The sequence below is a fragment of the Epinephelus moara genome, chromosome 5 (assembly GCF_006386435.1).
Source record: "Epinephelus moara isolate mb chromosome 5, YSFRI_EMoa_1.0, whole genome shotgun sequence".
NCBI lineage: Eukaryota > Metazoa > Chordata > Actinopteri > Perciformes > Serranidae > Epinephelus > Epinephelus moara.
In genome coordinates this window covers 19,296,598-19,312,288 of record NC_065510.1, presented here as the reverse complement: position 1 = coordinate 19,312,288, position 15,691 = coordinate 19,296,598, and the positions used below count along the sequence as shown (strand labels likewise).

The window sequence follows — 15,691 nt, the reverse complement described above, 5'->3', positions numbered from 1 at the left end:
CAAACAGTGGCAACCAGAGGGGAAACGAGAGGGTGGGTACTACACTTCCACTACAACACAATCCCAATATCAGTGATAACCGCTCTATAAGCACAGTACAAAGTGGCAGCGATGACCCATGCCTCAACATGCACACACGGCCAGACCGTACTACAACAAACCACAGAGAGGTAGCGTGACTTTATTGTCTGTACATGACGCCATCGCTCCTTTATATCTTTACACAGTAAATAGTGGTTTGCTGCTATATTAATACATAACCTTTAACATATGAACGGGTAACACCAGTGTTACAAAATGATCTCCAAGCATAAACAGAGAATATTGTGTGTTTTATTACAGCTTGAGTCACATTTTTCTAGTTGTGGTCATAAGTTATATCAGTTATGGTAAGATTATACTCACTAAGTTAATTGCTGATATCTAGAAACATGATAACACCGTTATAAAGACGTCTGATGGGACAAAAGCAGCCAGATGTTCAATCAGGCTTTAAACAAACTTAAGGTTAGGTAGAGAAACCAGACAAATAGTTCAATTATTACCCATCTGACCTTCTGGTTCAACTAAGCCACTTTTATCCAGAGGTAAAACTTGAAATGAGCACATCTGAAATGTTTGTCAGTGTTGCCGTGCCTCCAGATCTCAGCAATTAGTGTATTGTTATTATACTGATAAGAAAGATAGACACGACTATAAAAACAAGTTGTGATGAGCTGGAATTATCTTTTGAGTCTTTAAAAACACTGTTAAGAGCTTCTTGATTTTGAAGGTGTCACATGACAAACCCTCCTAACTGATACATGCATTTTATGGTTAACTGATCCCATTAACATGGCTGCTAAAAGACGAGCAGACGAGGCGGTGAATCCTTCATGCTGGTGTCTTGTGGGCTCGAGTCAAAACAACACCAGAAGCCCTGCTATCGCATTTTCTTTATTTTAAACCCAACGGGGAACAAACTGAGTCAGCTCCGGCAGTTGAGAGGAAACATCGCAGTGGTGTTTCTGATGACCTTTGACCTTGAGTTTAGCGGGTTTGGCTCCTTGCCAGACAAGCCACTCAGTCCTGTGCGTATGGGTTGAGGAATGCGCCGGGCTGCAGCGAGCTCATTAAACAGTGCAGTGAGTGAGGGGTGAAGGCCCGTTGTTTGCACTGGCTCGCCTTCTCAGGCCCTGCAGCTCTTTGTGTACCGATGGATCTCCAACCCCCAGAGACCTGGACGGTCCTGGGACACTGCTGTCACCAGGACAGTGCGTATGTGTGTGTGTGTGTGTGGACACAGTGTACATACTGTAAATATCCCTCATTATGCATCCATCAGACATACAAACGGGCTGCTGCAGATACACTGCTCGAGCAGCAAAACAAGATACTTCACGGTTGTTCTCCTTCCAAGGCCCAAAGTGTGAGCAGATCTGTGAGAAAGGCCTGGCCTGTACCCGGTAACCTTGGAGCGTAAGTCAGCAGTTTAAATAGCTTGTTCCAGTTTCAGCAGCGTGCAGCTTTCTGAGCAAAAGTTTCTTTTTTTTTTCTCCCCCCTCTCTGCCTTTGCTTTGTTTTGGCACTGAGCCCCTGATGGAGAGGGAGGGAGGAGGAGGAGGGGGGGAGGGAAGGGCAGAGATCAGACACAAATCATCCCGTGGTACTCCGCACGTGAGAACAGTCAGGTGGTCATTTCCCTGCAGACGTGACTCCAGAGCAAATCAAATTGCAGATTTACTATTAAATCCTCAGCTGCAGGGAAATTGCAGGCTGTTTTGTTTTTGTTTTAGCGAGTTTTAGCAAAGTCACGAAAACCTTGCAGAGCTAAAATGCTGCTGTTTCACTATAACAATGCACAGTATGATTTATTTTTACTAATTTTTGAACACTTTGAAGTAAGTGTTTGAATTTTAAAAACATATCCTGTGTTGTGTCCTTCAAACACTGAAACCCTGACTTTTGCAGTATGTTTTACTTGGTGACACACATTAGCACAAAACTAAACATGACACCACAGTAACAGTCTAACATTGTGACAGTATCCGTGAATGGAATATCAAAGGCCGTCCTATTTTCAACCCGGACAAATTGGAAAATTTGACGTGATTTAGAACCACGTGGAGCCGGGCGATGCAAACCGTCTGCTTCCCCACATGAACACAACACTCACGTTCATCTGGTGCCACACTTTGCATGGCTGTCGCAGGCAATCTGATAAACATAGCGTGACCAGGGCTCAGCTTAGGAATAACAAACGTGAGTGAGGCAGGGTCCTAACTCTCGCTCCAAATCGGCTGTGCGCTCTTGAAGAAAAGTAACAAGTGTGTCTTGCAGCGGGGGAACATGTGCAGCTGGGAGGGAGCTGTCAGCGACACACCACCAGGTTAAACCAGGTCCTATCTTATTGATATGCATCATAATAAGCAGAGCGATGATGAAAACAGATGGGAGATGTGTAGCATTTGATGCACGGCTTGAGACGAAGAAAAGCTCTGCCTGGACTTGTTGAAACAGAAATTTAAAGTGGATCGTTATCAACAATTACACAGAGAGTGAGTTTGCTGTCAATTCAGAAGCTGCAGTTTGGATGAAGGGAGAGAAATTGTATTTGTTTTTTTGGAGTCATGTGACGTACAAAAACAACAGGAGGAATAGTCAGAAGTGTGCATGCCTTCTCATTTCTAGTTATTCCTTCATTTAAAAAGGAACAGTTTGACATTTTAGATTAAAAACTGACACCACTCTCACAGGGCAGGACTGGGGTTATAATCCAGCCCAGACCAATCTTCACACATTCAGGAGGTGTAAGTGCATCTGTGCACATTTCTACCCTCTGCACGCCAGGTAAAATATGTGGTGAGCATACAGGTGGGGCCCGTCATGAATACATCCATAAAAAACGCGTTTTCTTGAGGGGGGAAGGTGGGTAGTCAGGGAGAGTATTCGGGCAACGCCTTGTTTTTGTTTTTCACTACAAGAGAGGGAGAGAGGGGGGAGCGGGGTGCACGATGGTGGCCCATTGGCTCAAGTTACCCTTTGGATGATGTGTGTGGAGCGCTGCCTAGTGCAGCTGAGCACACTGCATTCAAAGAGCCCTTTTTTCCAACTCGAGAGAAAGTCACCCACTAGCTCGGACCCCGCTCCCCCTTTCCAAAAAAAAAAACAAAACACTCCTCTCCCCCTTCTGCTGCAGACCCCCAGCTCCTTCCTGCCCGCTTCCCCTGGCTGCAATCCAAGTGCTTCATGTGGCTCGACTGGGGCAGGTTGGAGGTGGGCCCCCGCCCCTGTCCTCAGAAGACACTTGTTTTCCAGTGGGATGAGGGTGTGTTGGTGTTGGCAGGGTGGAGCAAAGGGGTGGAGGGGTTCAGTGGATGGAGGGGGAGGCAGAATTGCCCCCTGGGAGAGGAGGAAATAAAAGAACGAGAGCACTTTCACACGCCCTTTTTTTAGGGGGAGCACGCCTGTATGCACCTGTAGAGAGGTGGAGATGGTTTAAAGGGCGCTTTTGCTAATCTTTTTTTTATATTTAAATATCCTGTGCGTTTTTACAGCCACAGTCAAATCCCTAGAAATTAAAGATGCAACTTTGGATTATTATGTTTAGTCCCTGAGACTCTCTTGTTACCCACAGGCCGCCTCTGGCTGACCTCTAAATGAAACAGACGGGGCTAGTGAGAGGGTCTTACTTTATGTGAAAAACACAGGCGACGCCCTTCCTGAAAAAGAAACAGGGAAAAGACTGTGTGTATGTGCGTGTGTGTGTAAAGAGTGTGTTCTCCCGTGTGCTTGGCTCTGCAGCCAGCCCCAGAGAGCTTCATTTCTCTGATTAGGTTTATTGTGGTCGCAGCGATGGCCAGTGGAGACCTTGTATTGTTGGAGTTTGTTTACCGTTCAGACAGAGTTAGCCAAAGGAACGGGAGAGAAGGGGGATGGCTAGCTCGGAACAAAGAAATGGTTCATGGACTAGCTTGACTAATGGAGGATTGAAAGGCCTTTATGAACAAATTTGAATGAACCAAGGACAGACAGGGGAGGTAATCTGCTGATAAAAAAAATGTGAATAAAAGCAGCCTTTTGAAATAATGTACACTATCTGTATCAAGTCAGCGAGTGTCCACACAGAAATTAACTCTGCTGCCTTGTCGTCACTATCACTGAATTTATATCCAGTGAGCTGTTTACTTGTGGATCCAGGGTTGTTGGCCTGTAGGGCTTTGGCAGGGATTTCCGGGGCCACGGCTTATGCCTTGAGTTCAACCGACAAAGTGACATGAACAGATGAGAAACTTCTCATGGCCGTCATTTTGGTCAAAAATGATTTTTGTTCGCAGTGACTGTGAGTTTAAGGACTCTCACGCAGCTTTAGTGTACAACAGGGAGTCCATTTGGTGCATCAATCAAACACAAGATTAGGAAAAAGCAAGATAGACAGCTGATGCACAAAAGCATTGCACCACAAGACAGTACACAGTTATACTGAAGTGAGTGTGACGCAACCATAGTGCATGGTAGTGCACATAAAAGTTTAACTGTGCATTTAACTGTCAGCGTAATATGCAGGTTACATACAGAACATATGTTGTGCAGGGCGAGCATCTCTCACGCATTGACCATGAAACTCACACCTTTAAGAACAAATTTATACGTGGCACGAAAGGAGGAAAGGAAGACACTGAAGTCTTGTTTTTACTCACGCTGACAGTGTGCAGATAGACAAGACGGAGCAGCATTAGCACGATGATAAACCCAGTCAAGCCAGCTGCAATTTGGATTTTGATGTGCATCTACTCATACTGTTACAGTAATGCTACTTGGAGTGGCCAAAAGGACAAAGAAAGACTCTGTTTCAGCATCATATGTTAAATAAGTCTTGCGGAACTGCTGTCCTTATATGATTAAAAGAAGTTTCCATATTATGTTTGCTAAGAAGCTTCAATCTAAATTCACTTTGAAGCAGTTTACTTGTACATTACGGTACAAAAAATGTGGTCATATAGTTTTTAAAGTTGCATAAACCAGTGCATGTGCACATAAAAAGTATTTTGAGCCCTGTGCACTGAGGTATGGTGCAAATAGATTAATAATAGTATGTTTTTGTGAGTACACAACCAAATTTACTCCCACAGGCAGGTCAGGCTCGACAGGGTTCGATAAATATAGCGCGCTTTTTCTAAAAACAGGAAAGTCTCCAAGCCGAGAGCCCGTTTGCCTTTTTGAGTGTGTGGGTGTGCTGTGTGCAAACACCTCTGTTGATGAGGAAAGATGTAAATGTTGAGGTACTGACATGAACTCTGGCTGCAGGAGATGATATGAAAAAGTATTTTGTAACTTCATCAGTATGTGAGATTTTCTTTTCTAATGCTGGGAGGATGCGATTTCCTCACAGGGATTTAAAAAGTGGTTTTGCTGGAGCCTCCGCGAGCTTTGAACACATGGAACCAGCGACACCCTGCACCAGCTCAACCCTTTGAACACGCAGCGTCTCACGGTCAATCCCAAAGTCACAAGTGAAACTGAAGATCGCATAGTATTCAGTCTCCTCTTTGGAACATGTTTACATGACAGTCACTTATAAGAGGAGCAGTATTCTTTTCTGCCCTTCAGGGATGTGTGGATAAGCTCCTGTCAGAGTGTTTGTGGAGGTGCCTTCTCACTTTTCTGCTGCTGGTGCATGTCTGCTGACTCACCCTTGTGTGCTTGTGTGTTTGCAGACGTGCCAAACTACGGCTGTACTTGGAGCAGTTGAAGAAGCTGGTGCCTTTGGGTCCAGACAGCACGAGACACACCACACTGAGCTTGCTGAAAAGGGCCAAGATGCACATCAAGGTATTAAAACAGACACAGCAGAATAAAAATAAAGTGCTCGAGGCAGGTTGTGTTGTATCTGATAGCCTTTCACACACATAATTTATTAGTGCTTTTTTTATCATTGCAACTTCAATATCTTTGGTTTCTGAACTGTTGCATAAGATGCTGTTGCTTCTTAAAAACTTTTTCAGACATTTTTAGACAAAGCACAATCAATTAATCAAAAAAACAAGTCATTTAAGACTCTAATTAAGAGTAAAACTAGATGAAACTTTCCTCAAAAAAATCCAGTTTGCCTTCCTCTGGGGCTCCGTGATCATACTCTCATACCTCTGAGCTGTTTGATTTTTCTCCCTTGCCTTCCTTAAGTGCTATATTGTTTTCTAATCTTTTAATCAGAGCAGTTCAGGGCCTGTCAGGGAAAAAAAAAATGCTCCCAAGGCTGAAAGAAAAACAAACGAGTCAACAAAGTGGAATATACAGGACATTTGGTGACTGATCTTAAGATATGTGAACGGAGATAATTGGACGTTAGGTTTGTTTAAGGCCAACTCCTCCTCCATGGTTCATTAACTGTTGCGGCAGTTAAGAAACACACACACACACACACACACACACACACACACACACGAACACACACTTTAAAAAAAAAGTATGCAACAGCAGTGACCGAGGAGGGCTTAAAACACTTGATTGGTTGCAGGATATTATCAGATTCTTAGTGCTGCAGAGTAAGAACTGTAAATCTATACTTAAGGACACGCTGTACTGATCTTGCTGTTTACAAGCAGCAACAATGTGGTTGGTGGAAAATCCAGACGTGGCGTGTTTTAACCCTTCATTTCCTGTTTATCATGCATGTCCTCTCTGCTCAGACGATCTGCGCTAATTCTCGTCAGCACTGTGTCTTTTCGCATCACAGGGGGCCACACGTGTTCTTCAGCTCCGCTTTGATTCACCACCGAAAGCTTTCACATTCAAATAAGTGCAAAATCCAAACCCACCGTTGAGTCAAACTTTTACAAGACTTTATGTTTATTTTGACTTTCTAACCTGCAGACCTCACACAGTCCCTCAGCCAACTTCCTTATTACATGTTGAAATTTGTTGTTGTAGTTAGATGCTCTCTTTTGTAAGTTTGGCAGGAGATTATAGAAAACACTGGTTTCATAAGCTTTCACATTTTTATGTGATAACATCAGTAACTGCATCTGTATGTTATGGCATGAATCCAAATCGTTGCAAAGACACACTGTTTCCAACACCAGTAATAAGTAGAGCACTAATATAGAAATCACCATTGGAACAAAAAACTTATGTAACTACGGAACAAATAACTTATGTCATCTGTCACTGTGTGTCAACACCTGGAAAAAAGGGTCGTTTAATAGAGTTAAAAGATTTTTTTTTGGTCTGGGAAGATAAAGAATACCAAACATGTCAGACGTAGTCAGAGTATTTGTACTATGAAAACATGTTTTACTTTCGTTTTATTATTAACATGCACAGCATACGGTGTGCAGCAATGACTTATTCTTCTTGTATGAATATCGAATACTAAAATAAAATATATTTTTAAAAGTGATATTGCAGTGTGCCATTTCTACATGCCCCAAAAACGGTCAGATTTTGTTTCTCCAAAGTACTTTTATGTTAAGTCTCCCAATTTAAGAAGCACTGCAAAATGTGTTATGAAGGGAAAGAAAAAGTAATCCAGAAAACAAATTCCCACATGCCCCTTTTCCACCAACATGGAACATGTTCGGCACCTAATTTTGAACTGTCCAGAACATTTTGACCAAAAATATCTTGGTTCCAAACCCGAAAAAGTTGGTCCCCAACTGTAACCAAAAAAACAGCAGGTCCTCCTTGACCTGCGAACCGTGATGACATCAGTGGGCGTGTCTTGTTCTACAGGTCGAAAAGAGAGGACAAAGAAGGCAACAATAGAACAGTAGTAGAACAATAGTACAGCGCTCTTCTAGTTTTCCGACCACGCAAAGCGTGAGTCACATTCACCCTTTCACACACTGGTGGCCAAGGCAACCATACAGGGTGCCACCTGCTACTCAGTCGCACTCACACACACACACACCGATGGAACAGCCAACGGGAGCAATTTGGGGTTCAGTAACTTGCCTAAGGATACTTCGACATGTGCACTAGAGGAGCTGAGTATCGAACTGCCAATCTTCCGATTAGTGGACGACCCGCTCTACCTCTGAGCAACAGCCGCCGCAGCCACAGTCCATTGGATAACAAGAGCATGCAGTGGTCTTATTAATAGTTGATGCATGCTTGTTTGTGGATAAAAACAAGACAAAACAGAACAAAAGTTTGGGGGTAATAAATGCAATTAGCTATCTTGCTACTACGGTTTACTTCAGTTGTGCATTGTGCAGTGACCTCTGTAGGTGATGCATCCTTGATTACAGTGGTTCTGATAGGTTCCAAGAGTCCTGAACGGAATAAGGAACAAGAACTATTTTAGTGGAAAAGAGTTTAAATTTAGGATTTAAATGGTACAACAAATACAAAACAAAATGGTATACGGTAAAAAGAGAGAGTAAAGTTGGGGATGTTTGGGTCCAGCGAACGTTGATCATTGATTCTCTGCATTTCTGTGTCTCTGCAGAAGCTGGAGGAGCAGGACAGGAAGGCTTTAAACACGAAGGAGCAGCTGCAGAGAGAGCACCGCTACCTCAAACGCCGCCTGGAGCAGCTTTCTGTGTCCGGATCCGTTGAGCGCATCCGCACCGACAGCATGGGCTCCACCATCTCCACCGACTCTGAGCAAGGTACGCAGGCTTTAAAAAGTCAACTGGCTGCACTACACTCAGGACTGACTCACTATGGAACCTTGTTTGTCCCAGATCTGGACAGTTGTTTGAACACTCCCATCAGTAATAATAAGCCATCCGTACACAGCTTTCTAGGGTAGATAGAGACGTGCATGACATATTATGAAATGCTGTTTAAATGAAAATTAATTCTAGAGAATGTTATGTCAATCAGGACTTCCTCTACTGTACACTGTGGGCATTGTTGTTGCCACAGCTTTATGTAACTATGACATTACTGTAAATGTATGGCTCAGTTAACATGCACACTGTATACCCTGAAGCTATAGTCTGTTTGCAAATAACAGCTCAACACAACACTATTCCTGTTCTCGTCTACATGTAAACTTGGTCAGAGCTGTTTGCATTCCTCTCGCTGTCCACCGATAAACTCTGAATCACACTGTGATCCAAGTGAAAAGCCCCTCCATGATTAGCCTGGCCTTGTTTGCAGGTGATGGCCTCGGGATCAAAGGTTAACACCTCTCTGAGAGCAGATAAAGAAATCTAGCGTTCGTCTTTAGCTACTGATGGCGATCATGTGATCTTCCATGTATGGCTGCAGTTTGTGGCAGCTCAACCACTTTGTCATGTTTCATCTGTTGACGTGACAAATACAAACAGTGACAGGGTTCAGGGGCATCACTTCTGTTCACTAATGCTGGCTTTATTTAAATGTTATTATCCTGACACAACAGGATTTATGGAGCCAGTAAGGGTCTGTGTTGTACCATCTCTGTAACTTCATGAAATGACAATCACGCCCAACTCTGCAATGACTGCCCAAGTGTGCAGAGATTAGAGAGTTGTCAGGGTTTTATCTTCTGTCTTTTCATTCTTTACACAGCTATTTACTTTTCATACAGAGATCCTTCGATGGCCGCAACCAAGTCCCTTCATTACGCTGGCTTTGCCTTTTTACACAGAACCAAACAATGGTGGCATAATGCCGCCCCAGTGATTGATTTAAGATAGCATGCAAGCGTTCCAGAAGCAAAAAAGACATAACAGGTTTGACATGTAACACAGCAGGGTCAGCCCCTAGTGTGACGTATAACACATGCATCGGGCAGTGCTTTCTAAACAATCACATCGGCATAACATGGCAATAACAATTTTGGTTGTTCTTCTCCTTTGAGTTAGCTGCTAACTGCTTCTTGCTGCTTTTTAAATCTCCCGGTAGAGGGTCGCTCATATAACACGTCCTCAAAACGTCACACCTGACCCATGCTGCCAGCTGTCCCTTTTACAAAGACGTCAGTTTGGCGCTGTTACTACCTCCGCTGCTAGCTTAAAGGCGAGACAACTCTGCCCCCCCATTCTGTGATCGTACCTTTTATACTGAACAGCAAAGCAAAATAAGGGTGTGGCATTTTCACCTTCAACAACTTTGTAAAAGATGCTTATGAATGCCCTCCAGGAAAGGCAGTTTAATAAGGTGCACTGATATCATCCACGTTTAAATGATTCATCATGTGTCACACAGGCCCCAAGGAACAGCACGGGTCAATGCCAATTTGACAGTGGCCAAACGTGAAACTTCCAGGGACGCTACGTGATGCCACTGGGTTCAAAAAGACATTTTTCTACAGACTTATATTGTAAAAGAGATGTTTGTTAACCAGTTGATAAATTTATCTGAGCATCACAGTCCCTGTAAAATGGCGCATTTCACCATTCTAAGGTCTAGGAGAGCTGCACCATTAAATCATTTTACCCTCATTTGAGTTAGCTGAGGGATAAACTGAAAGTTAGTCGCTCAGTTGCCATAAATCTCCGGTGTGCCTGCTCTTATGGGCCCCACGATGCAGAGGATCTGGGTAATTTCATATCGTGGAAATCAGCTTTTTTGGCTTCATGCTCTGAGCAACTTTCATAAGAATGAACAAGGCCCGCCTCCAACACTTTATCCAGGTCTGTTTATACATCCATAGTCTCACCTCTCTCCGTGATGGCCGTTCAGAACAGCTGTAAACACTTTTTCCTTGCAGGGTCTTATGATCTATTTCTTTTCAAACACAACCCGAGCTTAAAGGGCCAATCTGCTGCTCACTGGTGTCACACACTCCCCTGAATTACTTAGTATGGACTGTTACAGTTTGTTTACAAATCCTGGATGAGGTAAACACACATGCAGTTGTTTATCAATGGATGAGGATTAGCTGTGGGAGCACAAAGATCTGCCTGTTTGCCCAGAGTTAATGGCTCCCTAAATCCGGGTTTAATCCACAGGCGCTGCAGGCTCCCTAATAAATATGCCCACAGTTGGGTGGAAATAAACAGTTTCCCCTCACTTGTTCTGTTTTCCGAACAGTGCCGAAAATAACCTTGTGTATTTTTCTCTTTGCGCACAGAGGTGGACATCGAGGGCATGGAGTTCACCCCTGGCGAGGCGGACAGCGTGGACAGCATCAGCGACGGCGAGGAGGAGGACCACTACAGCCTCCAGAGCAGCTCCAGCGACACCAGCTACACAGCCACACATTCCCACAGACTGCAGCCGCACCACTGTTAAAGACACCGTGCGGCCATCCATCTCCCCACCAGCTTCCTCGCCCATGCTTCCCTCGCCCTCACCTGTACCTTCCCCCGAACCATTCGCAATCACCAGTGCCGCCCACTACCTACATCAGACCAGTCCACAGCGGCAGTGAACCTGTTCCTCCTTTCCTGGCCCTGGCTCTCCAGGAAGCACATGGGGCTGAAATGCCACTCAAGCCTTCCTGACCCCCCCCCGCCCCCCTCCTGACCACTGACCCTACCTCACCCTACTGTATCCTGCCTGAACCTGCCCCTCCTCACACGCCCTGCCCTCCCACTGCCCTCACAACCCCTCTACCTAGTGTTGCCGCAGACTAGAGAGCAGAGCAGAGTTTGTGGTTTAAATGGGGACTTCTGTGGTGTGGTGGACAGCTTTGACTCGTTAATCAGAACTGCAGAAAGTGCGCGCTTGTGTGTGTGTGCGTAAAAGAGAGAAAGAACAAGCGAGGGAGTTTAAGAGAGGTCAAAAACTAAATATAAGCTTCATGTTATTTCCGTGAGGCAGCAACACATGGACGAAGACGTCTGTGATGTAAAAGGCAAAGTACGTCTGTTATGCAATATTTGCAACACTGAATTACATCACACAGAATCTCCCTTTTACACAATAAGATTTACAGGAGTAGCTTCTGCAGAAGTCCTGCACTTTCCTTGAAAACGTTTGCTGAAAAATGGACAAAGATAAAAGGAATAGTTTGACATTTTGGGGAATATAATTATTCATGTTTGTGCTGAGCTGTCTCCCCCCAATTCCCAGTCTTTATGCTAAGCTAAGCTAACTGATTGCTAGCTTTTCCCCCCAAAATGTCAAATTACTCTTTTAATTTTTCAGCTTTTTAGGATCTGCAGCAGACTGCGTGCCCTAAAACAGGCATTTCTTGGACCTGCTTCTGCACACAAAGTCACATCTTCACTCCCAGATGTGGCAGACGTCTGTCTAAAGACAAACTGAAAAAGTCACAGAGCTGTAGCAGAGAAGAAAGAATGTATATAGATGTACAGTTACTGTCCAAACCCTCATGTCTCCCTCTGGTTGGGTTGCCTAACCACTACTCCACACTACTGACCACTACACTATACCACCCTATGGTGTGGATGGACTACTATGTCAATCAAAAAAAAAAGAAAAAAGGAGTTGCTTCATAACTAAAAACTCTATTCCTTAAACCATTCAAATCTTGTGATTCCTTCTCAGTAGCGAATTGATGTAGCAATAAATACGAGAGGCGGGTGCGTCCTCTGAGTGTTTAAATGATTCTGGTGGACCATGAGGTGTTACGGGAGACTTTTTTTTTTCTACCCTTTTTTTACCCTGTAGACAGCCAGTGGGTGCTTACAGAGAGAGTGGACCTGCAGAAAAAGGGGAAGTTCACCCCTTTTTCGTTTTCACTAATGGATCCTTATCTTTGCCCACAGCGCCGTTTACTCAGAATTCGTGTTTCTCTACAGCTTTGTCACTTTTTCAAGCAGCGTTCATGTGCGTCAGGATGTTCTGATTAACAAGTCAAACCTGTGAATGGAGAAAAAAATGTTTAAAAGGAAAAAAAAAAGAGGGCCAGCTCTAATGATTTGTTCTCTGTAGAGGCGTTCATTGTAACTAACTTACCAAACTATTAACATCCAGTTGGACTAATAATCTTAATTTCCTATCTGCTATCTGTTACCTACTTCCGGAGCTTCTGGGCACTGCTGAAGACCAACGTAGACAACGTTTCTTCTTCTCTAACTTGTCTGTAACTTATGCACAATAGTCACTATTGACGGAGGAGGCGCTTCTGTCGCTCTCTGACCATTTAATAATCATTAGGCCTCAGTCTCTGGCAGTCTTTAGAGCTTGGCTTCCGAACACTTTAAAAAAAGACAAAATAAGGGCCGGCCCACCATGACAGGTCTGACCTGAAAACAAAAAAAAATCAAAAACCTACAAAAAGACTCAAAAGAAAACAAAAAAGTCGCATACAAAAGAAGCTACGTGTCACTGAGAGTGATATTAGCCAGTGTAGTCTATATTTCTTGTATTAAATTTTGTATTATATTTTCCTAAATGTTCTCTTGTAATGAAAAGACAAAAAAGAGTGAGTATATCTATCTATATATAAATATATATATAAATATATGAGAGACAGACAGACTTGAGGTCAGGCTTGTTGAAGGGAGAGTGGGGGCAGGGGAGCTGATACACTGGCCCCTCTCCCTTGGGTGACTCTCCTGCTGTCATTCTGTGCCTTGGTGAGCCTTCGACCTCCCTCCTCCTCCTCCTCCTCCACCTCCTCCCCGCCCCTTCCTCGCCCTCGGTCCCTACTCAGGTCACACCCCTCTCCTCTCCTCCTCTTAATCTCATCCTCCCTCTGGCGGGGCTGAAAGCTTTGATTTCAACCCTTACCATGCCAAAACACTTCCATGAGCAAGGGGCACTTGAAGACAAGACCTCATTATGAATAAAAAAAAAGAAGCCCCTTTAGTCTCTACTGAGCAGCCGCTGTTGTTGTGCACCCTGTCCAGGCACTCCCCACCCTCTACGATGCCCGCTCGTCTGCCAGTGCCGCCTCTGTCACAGAAAAATAAAAACAAAACACACTGGTAAACTCCCATGGCAGCTTCCAGTCGCCCCGAATGGTCACCAACGGGGTTCAAAACTTCTGGCTTGAAGCGTGTTTCTTCTTTTTTTTGTCATTTTACTATTATTGTATGTTGACTATGTGTTTGTTCAGTGGGAGTCACTGGGAGAGGAGCGATAAAAGAATAATCCAATCGATGGCAGCTTAAAAAGGTGTAATCCTCCGCGCTCCCAGTGGTCCGTCCCAAAAAAAAAAAAAAAAAAGTGTTACCCATTGATCAGGGGACCTCTTGAGACACAGCAATATTACCATCGTGTGCTTTCTGAGGGAGGGTGGGCGGGCAGGGTTTCTAAAGACAAGCAGGTGGTTTTGCTTTTGACTCTGTGGTGCATTTTTTTTTTTGGTGGTGACCAATTCTATATTTTATTTTGATGAATTTTACCTCCTATCTGCACTCTCTCCATACACTGCAGGAGGGCAAAAACAAAAAGTTTTTTTTTTCTATTTGTCATTGAGAGTTTACATTAATGTCAAAGGATTTGTACATGACTGTATCAGAAAAGTCCTTTTGCAGTTTGTTGGTCAAACGAACAATTTAGCGAAAACCATATTGATGGCATAAAGTTCTTCTCTTGCACAGAACCTCCCGGCGGGGAACAGCGACAGAGCGAATGGGACGAGGGCCAGATATGAGATTATAATCATTCAGTGGCATCATTGAAAAATGTACATAGCACACGCTCAGAGCGAGAGTGGCTTTGAGCGGCTGACTGGACGCGGTAACATTTAGTTTGGATGTGGGACGGGATAGTGTTTATGGAAATTCTTTTAATGATGTGCCTTGGAAAAAGTACTTTCTTTTAAGAAAAAAAAAGAAGCAGAGATTGTACTTGTTGAAACTGTTAAATCAGTCACAGTTGCTCTTATTTTTAAACCCCCTTTCTTTCTTCATTTGCAAAAAGGTAAACATTTATGTCAAGAATCTGAAGGGGCTCTTCATTGAACTCCCAATGAGATCAAAGCGTAATTTAAGAGTTGTCAGAGCGAGCACAGACAAGGTTTGATAGTTGCTTTTATGTTGCTGTTGCACAGAGATTTACTTCAGCGTGTGTTGGGTTTTCTAAGAGCACAAAAGCACCGTGTGATATTTGGGGAAGTCGGCAGGCTGAGAAAAGGAGAGTGGTGGGATGAAATCAGGGTAAAGTCCGCGCGCAGACAACACCATCCTGTACCTGAACCTGCTGCGTAATGGTGCTTCTATAAATCGACACAATGACTTCCATGAAATATTAAGCCTGCCAAATACATAGTCACTTTTAAACCTTCCATGCTGAATGATTAGTTTCTTTATGTAGTTCCAGATGAATAGCTTTAACTTCCTGTAGGCTTTAGGTCAGCATCCTGCCTTCCGGATCCCCCCCCCGCGCCTGTATGTCTTTTCTCCTTATTTTGCATCTTTACGTACTGGGTGACACCTCCGAGTCAAACAGGTGTCACCCCAGCATTATCTTTTGTACCCACGTGAACCTTGAGGCTGTAGAGGAGAATGAGCTGGCTGGGATTTATAGCTTGAGAGGAGGATGGTGGGGAGTTTGTCTGGGCTGACATACTGTGCAGATTAGGGAGAGTTCTGTGCCAGAGACCTGTGAATATGTTCCTTTTTAGCGGATGTGTAATATGCATTCAGAAGATGTTATATAAGTTCCTTTTTTTTTTTTGTGTGTGCGAGCGTGTGTACACGACTACCTGGTGCTGGCTACATTTTAGCAAACACTTGAAGGTATTGTGTATTCTCTCATTGTAATATAATTAAAATGTTTTATACAAAAAAAGTTGCAGCAGCAGTCTCATTATTGTCTGTTGAACGGTTCAGTGTGTGGAACTACATGTTGCCTATTGAGTGGGGGTAACGGAGCGCTGCGACAACCTTCAGCAGAACAAAGCAGCGGGAATATGCAG

At 43.9% G+C, this 15,691-nt stretch overlaps 1 protein-coding gene across 1 annotated transcript in view; it reads left to right on the top strand.

The window, feature by feature from the left end:
• The window catches only part of mxd4 (MAX dimerization protein 4), a 31,101-nt gene extending 15,537 nt beyond the window's left edge, over nucleotides 1–15,564 (top strand). Inside the window, exons 4-6 of the mRNA XM_050043505.1 lie at nucleotides 5,697–5,811; nucleotides 8,429–8,591; nucleotides 10,988–15,564. Coding sequence (XP_049899462.1) covers nucleotides 5,697–5,811; nucleotides 8,429–8,591; nucleotides 10,988–11,148 — 439 coding nt within the window. The 3' untranslated portion in view covers nucleotides 11,149–15,564. The remainder of the gene's footprint in view (nucleotides 1–5,696; nucleotides 5,812–8,428; nucleotides 8,592–10,987) is intronic.
• The last annotated feature ends 127 nt before the right edge of the window (nucleotides 15,565–15,691 follow it).